General features: G+C 50.2%; 1 protein-coding gene across 3 annotated transcripts in view; it reads left to right on the top strand.

Moving 5' to 3' along the window:
• The window catches only part of AXL (AXL receptor tyrosine kinase), a 44543-nt gene that overhangs the window by 29519 nt on the left and 2584 nt on the right, over positions 1-12440 (top strand). For all 3 annotated transcript variants that reach the window (XM_009194551.3, XM_003915574.5, XM_003915573.5), the window contains 7 exons: positions 1027-1122; positions 1256-1333; positions 5276-5368; positions 5772-5893; positions 6523-6632; positions 9384-9543; positions 10434-10570. In XM_009194551.3, the coding sequence (XP_009192815.1) occupies positions 1027-1122; positions 1256-1333; positions 5276-5368; positions 5772-5893; positions 6523-6632; positions 9384-9543; positions 10434-10570 (796 nt within the window). The remainder of the gene's footprint in view (positions 1-1026; positions 1123-1255; positions 1334-5275; positions 5369-5771; positions 5894-6522; positions 6633-9383; positions 9544-10433; positions 10571-12440) is intronic.

The raw sequence follows: 12440 nt of genomic DNA, 5'->3' as shown, positions 1-12440 counted from the left end.
TTTTTTTTTGAGACGGAGTCTCGCTCTGTAGCCCAGGCTGGAGTGCAGTGGCCGGATCTCAGCTCACTGCAAGCTCCGCCTCCCGGGTTCACGCCATTCTCCGGCCTCAGCCTCCCGAGTAGCTGGGACTACAGGCGCCCGCCATCTCGCCCGGCTATTTTTTGTATTTCTTAGTAGAGACGGGGTTTCACTGTGTTCGCCAGGATGGTCTCGATCTCCTGACCTCGTGATCCGCCCATCTCGGCCTCCCAAAGTGCTGGGATTACAGGCTTGAGCCACCGCGCCCGGCCGCTTTTGTATTTTTTCTAGAGACGGGGATTCGCCATGTTGCCCAGACTGGTCTTAAAGTCCTGGACTCAAGTGATCCACCAGCCTCAGCTTCCCAAAGTGCTGGGATTACAGGCATGAGCCACTGCATCCGGCAAAATAAATATTTGTATTTTATTTTATTTTTGAGACGGAGTCTTACTCTGTCACCCAGGCTGGAGTGAAGTGGTGTGATCTCAGCTCACTGCAACCTCTGTGTCCTGGGTTCAAGCAATTTTCCTGCCTCAGCCTCCCCAGTAGCTAGGACTACAAGCATGTACCACCACACATGGCTAATTTTTGTATTTTTTTGTAGAGACAGGGATTTGCCATGTTGCCCAGGCTGGCCTTGAACTCCTGGACTCAAGTGATCCACCTGCCTCTGCCTCCCAAAGTGCTGGGATTACAGGCGTAAGCCACTGTGCCTGGCAAACAAAATATTTTTAACAACTGGTACAGCAGGGCACTGACCCATCAGGGTGCCCACTGGAGCAAGAGTGTGGCCAGGCTTTACGCCTTTAGTTCCCTTTGAGAGAAGGTTCAGGGGGTCCAGAGGAGGAGCTGGGGTGGAAGTGGCAGGTGCTGAGGGCAGTAGTTAATTTTGAATCAGTGCAGAAGTATATCAGTGTTTCAATAATGGGTCTATCCCTACTGGTGGGTGAATGGCACCTGAATGTCAGCCCTGCCCCATGGCTCTGTCCACCCCAACCTTGCATGCAGTGAACAGCCTGGGCATCAGTGAAGAGCTGAAGGAGAAGCTGCGGGATGTGATGGTGGACCGGCACAAGGTGGCCCTGGGGAAGACTCTGGGAGAAGGTGAGTCCCCCTGCAGCATACACACATCCTTCTGAACTTCTGAGATCCTGCACTTCCACACTCCCACCCAACTATAGGAAATACAGTCCCCACAGGCCATCTGAGGTCAGTGTCTCCCTCTGGCCCCCCACAGGAGAGTTTGGAGCTGTGATGGAAGGCCAGCTCAACCAGGACGACTCCATCCTCAAGGTGGCTGTGAAGACGATGAAGAGTGAGTTATATGCACATGTGTGGGACCCCCAGCCCCTTCCCTATGCCCCTGAGAAAGAAGAGAGCAGAAAAGTTAACAGCAAGTTAACCATAGCCTAGAACTTCTGGTGTTTCCAGATAGGCAATGGAGCCCCTGCCAGGTACTTCAACAGAAGGAATTGAATACGGGGAGATTAGTATAAAGGTGGGAAATGGGCTGAAGGAACATCTGGGGCAGGGGGGAAACCAGAGATGAGCAGCAGCAGGAAGTCACTTCCACCCCTAGGCCTGAAGGACAGAGGGAGCAAGTGGTGTTACCAGAATCCACAGCTAGGGACACCAGGCAGGAGCTGGTATCACAAAGTTAGAGGTTGCTCTGTGGGAGCTAAAAACCCAGAAGAACACTTTGGGAGGCCGAGGCAGCAGATCGCTTGAGTCCAGGAGTTCGAGACCAACCTGGGCAATATGGTGAAACCACATCTCTATGAAAAAAAAAATAATATTAACAATAACAAAAAATTAGCTAGGTATGGTGGCACATGCCTGTAGTCCCAGCTACTTGGGAGGCTGAGGTGGGAGAATCGCTTGAGTCTGGGAGGCAGAGGTTGCAGTGAGCTATGATCATGCCACTGCACTCCAATCTGGGTGACAGAGTGAGACTTTGTTTTAAAAAAATAAAACACACATGGCTGGGCATGGCGGCTCAAGTCTGTAATCTCAGCACTTTGGGAGGCTGAGGCAGGTGGATCATCTGAGGTCAGGAGTTCGTGGCTGGCCTGATCTACATAGTGAAACCCCACCTCTACTAAAAATACAAAAATTAGCCGGGCGTGGTGGCGGGCACCTGTAATCCCAGCTACTCGGGAGGCTGAGGCAGGAGAATCGCTTGAACCCTGGAGACGGAGCTTGCAGTGAGCCGAGATTGCGCCACTGCACTCCAGCCTGGGCGACAGAGCAAGACTCTGTCTGAAAAAAAAAAAATTGAAACACACACATGCACACACGGGAGACACAACCACCACCAAGGGAATACCAGAAGCAGAGAGAGGGTGAAATACCCTGACTTCTCCCTTCCTCCCCGCTACCTGCCAGTTTCCCATCAGGGCCTACCTCTCATTGGCAAATCCCAAGAGGAAACCACTAGGAAAGGGAGCCAGGGAAATGTAGTTTTCAGGGGCTGGCCCGCTGTGATACATAGCGGAGCGGGAGAAGCTCTAGAATGAGGAATACCCGGCTGAATCATTTACCAGCCATGCGATCTCAGGCAAATGACTTTCCCTCTCTGAGCCTCCCACCTGTCATCTGGAAAAAAGGACCCTAATGTCCTCACCTTCCAAAGCTGTGAGGCAAAGCACTTCATGCTGAGGGTGGCAAGTAGGACATGCTTGTTAATGTGGACTAGGACTATATTATTTACATCATCAGAGAGGGCAGGAGCCATTTCAGGGTTACATAGCAGAGGAAGTCCAGGGCTAAGTTCTTCACACACAGGGAAGGAGAAGCATAGGGGGTTCAGATTGGGGCTGGTGGTGAGTAGAGAATGATCCTTTCTGAACTACAGGGCTTAAAAGCTTGGGCTATGAAGTCATTACCCACTCATTCATTATTGAGCACCTCCTGTGTACCAGGTTATTTTTGTTTGTTTGTTTCTTTTGCTTTGTTTTGTTTTGAGAAGGAGTCTCACTCTGCTGCCCAGGCTGGAGTGCAGTGGCGTGATCTCGGCTCACTGCAACCTCCCCCTCCTGAGTTCAAGCGATTCTTCTTCCTCAGCCTCCCAAGTAGTTGGATTACAGGCGCACGCCACCACGCCTAGCTAATTTTTGTATTTTTAGTAAAGACAGGGTTTCACTGTGTTGGCCAGGCTGGTCTCAAACTCCTGACCTCAGGTGATCTGCCTGCCTTGGCCTCCCAAAGTGCTGGGATTACAGCCGTGAGCCACTGCACCCAGCCTCAGGTTTACGTTTTTTGTTTTTTGGTTTTTGTTTTTTGAGACAGAGTCTCACTCTGTCACCAGGCCGGAGTGCAGTGGCATGATCTCGGCTCACTGCAAGCTCCGCCTCCTGGGTTCACGCCATTCGCCTGCCTCAGTCTCCCAAGTAGCTGGGACTACAGGTGCACGCCACCACGCCCAGCTAATTTTTGTATTTTTAGTAGAGATGGAGTTTCACCATGTTGGCCAGGATGGTCTCAATCTCTTGACCTCGTGATCCACCCGCCTCAGCATTCCAAAGTGTTGGGGTTACAGGTATGAGCTACCACACCTGGCCTACGTTTTTTGTTTTTTGAGACAGAGTCTTACTCGTTGCTCCGGCTGGAGTGCTGTGGCAGGATCACAGCTCACTGTAGTCTCAACCTCTGAGGCTCAAGCGATCCTTCCCACACAACCTCTCACTGGTTATAGTCTTGGCCTGGGTCTGAATCCCAGCAGTGCAACCTTGGGCAAGTCATTTTGCCTCTGTGAGCCACAGTGTTCTGAACTGTTAAATGGGATGATACTTGTATGGGTCCCCAGGGCAGGTAGGGAAGTGCTAGGGAGCAGCCTGGGTGGTTGTGAACAGGTGGACCCTGGAGCTAGACTGCCTGGGTTTGAGATCTGCCTCTTCCACCTCCAAGCCGTGTGTTCGTTCCCTTAGGCAGACTCTGTAACCTTTCTGTGCCTTGCTTTCTTCATCTTTAAAGTAGAGATAGGCCAGGCACAGTGGCTCATGCCTGTAATTGCAGTGCTTTGGGAGGCCGAGATGGAAGGATCACTTGAGGTTAGGAGTTTGAGACCAGCCTGGACAACATAGCAAGACTCCCTCTCTTAAAAAATTGGCCGGGTATGGTGGCTAACACCTGAAATCCTAGCACTTTGGGAGGCCAAGGTAGGCAGATCACTTGAAGTGGGGAGTTTGAGACCAGCCTGACCAACATGGTAAAACCCCATCTCTGCTAAAAATACAAAAATTAGCCGGGCGTGGTGGTGCATGCCTGTAATCCCAGCTACTTGGGAGGCAGAGGCATGAGAATCTCTTGAACTGGGGAGGCAGAGGTTGCAGTGAGCCAAGATTGCGCCACTGCACTCAAGCCTGGGGGACAAGGGCGAAACTCCATCTCAAAAAAAAAGAAAAAATATATATATTATATATATGTATGTATAAATATATATATTTTATATATGTATGTATAAATATATATTTTATATATGTATGTATAAATATATATATTATATGTATGTATAAAAAAATATATATATATATGTATGTATGTATATCCGGGATGGTGGTGCGTGCCTGTGGTCCCAGCTACTCAGGAAGGCAAGCCTAGGAGTTTGAACCCACAGTGAGCTGTGATTGCTGTGATCACATCCATCCTGGGTGACAGCACAAGACCCTGTCTCAAAAACAAAAAACAAAACAATAAAATGGGAATGATAATAGTAGCACCTGAGAAGATTAAATGAGTTAATATATACAAAGTTGGCCAATCGCAGTGGCTTACTCCTGTAATCCCAGCACTTTGGGAGGCCGAGGCGGGCGGATCACGAGGTCAGGAGATCGAGACCATCCTGGCTAACACGGTGAAACCCTGTCTCTACTAAAAATACAAAAAATTAGCCAGGTGTGGTGGCATGCACCTGTAGTCCCAGCTACTCGGGAGGCTGAGGCAGGAGAATTGCTGGAACCCGAGAGGCGGAGTTTGCAGTAAGCTGAGATCGAACCACTGCACTCCAGCCTGGGCGACAGAGTGAGACTCCATCTCAAAAACAAAAAACAAACAAACAAACAAAAAAACCCACTCTCTCTCTCTATATATATATATACACACACACATAAAATGCTGAGTACGGCACCTGGTACTTACTAATCATGTTTGATGAAGATGAGTGATCATGATGATGATGATGATGATGATGGAGAGGAGGTGGAGAGAGAGTCCTCCCTCTCCTCCCCTCCACCACACCCACCTTTCTCTCTCCCTTAAGTTGCCATCTGCACAAGGTCAGAGCTGGAGGATTTCCTGAGTGAAGCAGTCTGCATGAAGGAATTCGACCATCCCAATGTCATGAGGCTCATCGGTGAGAGAGGAGCAGATTCAAGGGGTCTACAGGCCCCATGGGGGCCATTGCAGAGGGAAGACCCCTTCTTCTGGCCATGGGAAGATCAAACTTCCAGGCTTCCTGCTCCCCGCTCCTTCAGGGTCAGCAAGCTTCCCCCTCCTACTCTCCCTCAGCTTGGAATGTGACCTCTGACCAGTCCCAGAAATAGCTGAGGTCCCCAGGAGGGCTCCGGAAACGTCCCTGGGAACTGTGCTGGAAACGGCTTCTCTGCAGCTCGGTCCTTGCCACTGCCAGTACCCCCCAGACAATATGGTGGCCAGATTGGATGGGGAGTGAGAAGGAGATGCTGGAGGCTGGTTGGGAGGGGGCTTGGCTTCCCCTTCTGCCCAGTAGGAGTGACAGGGCTATCTGGGGGGCTCAGGTGTCTGTTTCCAGGGTTCTGAACGAGAGAGCTTTCCAGCACCTGTGGTCATCTTACCTTTCATGAAGCATGGAGACCTACACAGCTTCCTCCTCTATTCCCGGCTTGGGGACCAGCCAGTGGTAAGGGGCATTTAGTCATCCAGTCTACAAATATTAACTGAGTATCTATCAGGTACCCAGGGCTGCTCAGACCCTGGGAAGACCATGGTGACCAGGAGCTTACTCTCCTGGAGCATGTCTTCCAGCAGGGGAGGGGCAGACAATAAACAAGCTAATAAATACCTGAGCAAGATGATTTAAGTGTTTCAGTGCTAGGAAGGAAATACACTAGGATGGATGATAAGGAGGCCAGGCAGTGAATTTGGGTGGACGTGGAAGATCTTGCTGAGGAGGTGATTGTGAAGGAGTTGGGGCTGGGGGGATGTCTGGAGATCTGGGCAGGAAGCGATCCCAACAGAGTGCACAGCATAGGCAAAGGCTCAAAGGTGGGAATGATCATTGTTTGTCTGAAGACCAGAGGGGAGTCTGGGGAGTGTCAGTCAAGGGCAAGAACATAGGCGATCAAGTCCGAAAGGAAGGCTGGAGCAAGTTTATAGGACCTTGCAGGCCATGGAGAGGGGTTGGGTTGAATTGTCAGGGCCATGGGAAACCAATTCGGGCAGAGCTAGAATTGCACAAAGGGATAGAGGGAGGAGGGATCACATCAGGGACTCTGTTGACCTCTCCTCCCACCTGCCTTGGCTCCCCAGTACCTGCCCACTCAGATGCTAGTGAAGTTCATGGCGGACATCGCCAGTGGCATGGAATATCTGAGTACCAAGAGATTCATACACCGGGACCTGGCGGCCAGGAACTGCATGTGAGTGCCTTTCAGGGACACCCCCACGCTGCTCCCACACTCCCTGAGGGAGCTCCCTCCCTCCTTCTTAGGATGGAAGCGGGGCTAGACACCCACGAAGGGCAGGTCAGAACTCAGGGCCAGGAAAGTCAGTAAGGGGGTCTGGGAAGGCTTCCTGGACGAGGTGGGTCCTGAACTGAGATCTGGAAGGAGCATTTGGATGTGGAGAGGGAAGAGACCAGAAAGTGGGCTCAGTGCACAGCATGAGGTGAGCAAAGGGACTGAGGTGACCGATGGGGGTGGGGACATGTGAGCCCCATCTCTGTCCCGCTCCATGCTGGGTGACTTGCCTGGGGCTGCCCTTTGGAAGCGGCCACACTGTATAAGGAAACCAAACTCCCCACCAATGAACAAGCAGAAAACAGGCCAGACAGGGCGCGGTGGCTCACGCCTGTAATCCCAGCACTTTGGGAGTCTGAAGCAGGTGGATCACTTCAGGCCAGGAGTTCAAGACCAGCCTTGGCGAAACCCCCTCTCTACTAAAAATACAAAATTCATCCGGGTGTGGTGGTGTGTGCCTGTAATCCCAACACTAGAATTGCTTGAACCCGGGAGGCGGAGGTTGCAATGAGCCGAGATCACATCACTGCACTCTAGCCTGGGTGACAGAGCGAGACTCTGTCTCAAAAAAAAAGAAAGAAAGAAAAAAGAAAACAGTAACCTGTAATCCCAGCCATTCCTAAGGCTGAGGTGGGAGGATTGCTTGAGCCTCGAGACCAGCCTAGGTAACAACAGTTAGACACCATCTCAAAAAAAAAAAAAGAAAAAAAGAAAGAACAATAAATCCCCCAAAAGCCAGAATAGAGGGTAAGGGGAGGGTAGAGGGTGGAGGGAATGGAACCACAGAGTTAGAATATTAATCTCGGCCAGGTGCCGAGCCGGGTACTCACACCTATAATCCCAGCCCTTTGGGAGGCTGAGGCAGGAGGATCACTTGTACCCAGGAGTTCAAGACCAGCCTGGGCAACATAGTGAACCCTGGCTCTACAAAAAATAAATTATCTGGGCATGGTGGTGTATGCCTGTGGTCCCAGCTACTTGGGAGGCTGAGGTGGGAGGATTGCTTGAGCCCAGGAGGTTGAAGTGAGCCATGATGCTATCACTTCACTACTGTCTGGACAACAGAGCAAGACCTCATCTCCAAAAAAATTGATGTATATTTTCCATACACTAAAATATACACATCATATACGTGCAAGCTCAGCTCACTGAATTTTTATGGGTATAGACCCATGTAACCACTAGATCAAGGTAAAGAATATTTGTTAGCCCCAGCAGGCTCCTTCATGCCTCTTCCTCTTTCCAATCACTACCGCCAAGTGGTACCCACTATCCTGACTTCTCAGTGTTAGTTTCGCCTGTTCTGAAAAGTCATACAAATGGGATCATGCAGTTTGTACTGCTTTGTGTCTGGCTTCTATGGCTCAGCATGATGTTTTTGAGATGAATCTGTGTAGGAGTAGTTTGCTCTTTTTCTTTGCTGTGTGGTATGGTATTTCATCGTATGAATGTCCTGTCCCATGGATTTTCTTTCTTTTCTTTTTTCTTTTCTTTCTTTCTGTCTCTCTTTCTTTCTCTTTCCTTCCTTCCTTTCTTTTTTTCTTTCTCCTTCCTTCCTCCCTCCCTCCCTCCCTTTGTTCCTCCCTCCCTCCCTACCTCCCTCTCTCTCTTTCCCTTTCTTTCTCTTTCGTTCCCTTTCTTTCTTTTCTTTTTTGTTTTGACAGAGTGTTACTCTGTCCTTTAGCGTGGGGTGCAGTGGCATGATCATAGCTCACTGTAGCCTCCAACTACTGGTTCAAGCTATCCTTCTGCCTCAGCCTCCTAAGTAGCTGGGACTACAGACATGTACCACCATGTCCAGCTAGTTTTTAATTTTTTTTGTAGAGACAGGGTCTTGTTTTGTTTTCCAGGTTGGTCTTGAACTCCTAGCCTCAAGTGATCCTCCCACTTTGGCCTCCCAAGGTGCTGAAATTACAGGCTTGAGCCACTGTGCCTGGCCTTTTTTTTTTTTTTTTTTTTTTGAGACAGAGTCTTACTTGCTCTGTTGCCCAGGCTGGAGTGCAGTGGCGCGATCTCAGTTCACTGCAACCTCCGCCTACTGGGTTCAACTGATTCTCTTGCTTCAGCCTCCCAAGTAGCTGGGATTTCAGGTGTACACCACCATACCTGGCTAATTTTTGTACTTTTAGTAGAGACAAGAGTTTCACCATGTTGGCCAGGCTGGTCTGGAACTCCTGACCTCAAGTGGTCCACCTGCCTTGGCCTCCCAAAGTGCTGGGATTACAGGCGTGAGCCACCGTGCCCAGCCATGTTCTGTTTTTTAATCTGGCTGCTGGTTACACGGGTGTGTGTGTGAAAATTCAGTGAGCTGCTCACTTACGACTTGTGCACATTTCCGTATGTACAGTATACTTCAAGAAAAAAAAAATGCTTTTTCATCAAGGAATCAAACTCAAGGAAGGACCTTAGAATCTAGCAAAGAGCCAAAGTTGGGAAGGCCTGAGGAAGCCCTTTGTCCCATCCTCATTTGACAGAGTGAACAAGAAGTAAAGCAGTTCCCTTCTGGAATGGGGTGAAGATTTGGGAGACACATCCCCACCCCGCAGCCAGGACAGTGAGGGGAGGAGGTGCAGATGTGTCTGAGAGCCAGGGCAGACTTCCTGGTGGAGGTGACCGATGCCCTGACCCTGTTCCTTTCCCCAATCCAAACAGGCTGAATGAGAACATGTCCGTGTGTGTGGCGGACTTCGGGCTCTCCAAGAAGATCTACAACGGGGACTACTACCGCCAGGGACGTATCGCCAAGATGCCAGTCAAGTGGATTGCCATTGAGAGTCTAGCTGACCGTGTCTACACGAGCAAGAGTGATGTGGTACGTGCATCCCCACCAAGAGTGGGGAGCCATGGGAGGGCATGGCCTGACTGGGCGGCTGTGAATGCAAGGGTCACAGGGACATGTTGGCTTCCCTTTGCAGGGGCTTGTCTACATGGGCTAGGCATGTCTTGGAGTATGGTGGGCATCTCTGAACAGTGGTGCATACATGCCCAGGATAAATACAGGCCCATGTGTGCATGGTAGCAGTGTAGACAGTTTAGGTTAGAAGAAGCTGCAGTGATTATGTGTGCATGCACACACACTCGTAGAATGTGGACAGCCAGGGTGTGCAGAGTGGCACATGAGCTCATGTGTCCATGAAGTGTGTATATGCGTGTGATGGTGAGCATGTGTATGCATCCACAAAAGTTACTTATTCATGTGTATACCTGTGTCAAATACTTTACATATATTTTTTTTTCTTTCTTTTTTTTTTTTTTCTTTTTTTGACATGGAGTCTCATGCTGTCATCCAGGCTGGAGTGCAGTGACATGATGATCTTGGCTCCCTGCAACCTCTGCCTCCCGGGCTGAAGCGATTCTCCTGCCACAGTCTCCCAAGTAGCTAGGGTTACAGGCGCCCACCACCACGCCTGGCTAATTTTTGTATTTTTAGTAGAGATGGGGTTTCACTACATTGGCCAGGCTGGTCTCAAACTCCTGACCTCAGGCGGTCCGCCCACCTCAGCTTCCCAAAGTGCTGGGATTACAGGCGTGAGCCACCGCGCCCAGCTAAAGTATTATGTTTCTGTGAATACTTGTGACGCTCCCAGAAGATGGTTGTGAACATGTGTACATAAGTGTGGGTGTACCCATGAACCTGGGTATTGGGGCAGGTGATTCTGTGCAGGAGAGACCGTCTAATTCCCTCCCCTCTGCCCCATACAGTGGTCCTTCGGGGTGACGATGTGGGAGATTGCCACAAGAGGCCAAACCCCATATCCAGGCGTGGAGAACAGCGAGATTTATGACTATCTGCGCCAGGGAAATCGCCTGAAGCAGCCTGCGGACTGTCTGGATGGACTGTGAGGACCCTTAGGTTTCCCCCAACCCAGAATTCATTCCAAACCCCTGACTACCCCCACATGGCCCTCACAGGTCCAGTACTCTCTATAACCCGGACAGAATCCCTGAGAATGCTGAATGACCCACTTGCCCCTCACCAATGCTCTGAGTAGGGCCACCACTGGCCAGTGGGGTGCAAATCAGCTGAAGACACCCTTTCCTCCTTTGTCTGTGTCTGGAATGCAGGCTGAATCAGTCCCCTGGCTCCCCACCCCCAAGCCAGGTATCCTTGGGTAGTGAAGAACAGCACAGTCTTACCTGGCGGCCCTGCCGTTGGAACATGCACTCCCAGAGACTTCTCATTCCAGACTCCTGAGCACACCATGCTTCCCCCACCTGCTCCTCAATACCCAGGACTCTCTGCAAAACCCTCCAGTTTGTTTTATTGACCTTCTCCAGACTCAGGTCTCCTCTGAGATGTTTGCAGGATCCTTTAGGGAATGCTTATCAAACTCTGCAGTATTAGAGCATGCGGAGAAGGCCGTGACATTTAGCCAGCACTTTGAGGGTAAAGAGAGGAGGCTGGCTGGGTCAGGAGGAGAGAGCCTGGGGCTTCAGACTCCTCAGTCCACCTTGGGTACTCCAAGAGCTGAGAGGAGTAAAAATAACAGTTAACATTTTTTTTTTTTTTGAGACGGAGTCTTGCTCTGTCGCCCAGGCTGGAGTGCAGTGGCCGGATCTCAGCTCACTGCAAGCTCCGCCTCCCGGGTTTACACCATTCTCCTGCCTCAGCCTCCCAAGTAGCTGGAACTACAGGCGCCCGCCACCTCGCCTGACTAGTTTTTTGTATTTTTAGTAGAGACGGGGTTTCACCGTGTTAGCCAGGATGGTCTCGATCTCCTGACCTCGTGATCCACCCGTCTCGGCCTCCCAAAGTGCTGGGATTACAGGCTTGAGCCACCGCGCCCGGCCAACAGTTAATATTTTTATAGAACTGACTAGAAGGCACTGTTTTAGGTGCCTGGCATGTGTTAGATCATTTGGTCCTTACCACAGCCATATGGTGTGGAGAGGTATCATTACGATTCCCATTTTGCAGATGAGAAAATCCAGTCCTACAGGGAGGGTAATTTATTTTTATATATTTATTCGCGTCTTGCTCTGTCGCCCAGGCTGGAGTGCAATGGCTTGATCTTGGCTCCCTGCAACCTCCCAGGTTCAAGCGATTCTCTTGCCTCAGCCTCCCAAGTAGCTGGGACTACAGGCACATGCCACCACGCCCAGCTAATTTTTTTTTTTTTTTGTATTTTTAGTAGAGATGGGATTTCACTGCATTAGCCAGGATTGTCTTGATATCCTTACGTCATCATCCACCCGCCCCAGCCTCCCAAAGTGCTGGGATTATAGGCGTGAGTCACTGTGCCCAGTCTGGGAGGGCAATTTATTTGTCAAAGTTTGCACAGCTGGTGTGTTTATTATCTATATCCCCACATCGAGTAGTTTAAAACAACAAACATTTATTATCTCCCATGGTTTCTGAAAGTTGGATATTGGGAACAGCTTATCAGAGTGATTTTGGTTCAGGATCTCTAATGAAGTTACAAAGATATTATTGGGGGCTGCAGTCATCTGAAGCTTGGGACTGGAAGATTGCTTTCAAGGTGGCTTACTCACATGGCTGTGGCAGGAGGCTTCAGTTCATTGCCAGGTGGAACCCTTGGTGGCACTGCTTGATCTTACTCACAACGTGGCAAGACAAAGTGTGAGGAAGCCGCATGCCTTTTATGACCTAGTCTCAGAAGTCACACACGCCATTGCTTCTGCCAAATCAGAAGCAAGTCACTAAGTCCTGCCCATGCTCAAGAGGAGACGATTTATTCTCCATCTTTT

This window comes from Papio anubis, chromosome 20 (assembly GCF_008728515.1).
Source record: "Papio anubis isolate 15944 chromosome 20, Panubis1.0, whole genome shotgun sequence".
In the NCBI taxonomy this organism is placed as follows: domain Eukaryota; kingdom Metazoa; phylum Chordata; class Mammalia; order Primates; family Cercopithecidae; genus Papio; species Papio anubis.
The sequence above is the reverse complement of the archived record's forward strand: the minus strand, read 5'-3'. Positions and strand labels throughout refer to the sequence as shown.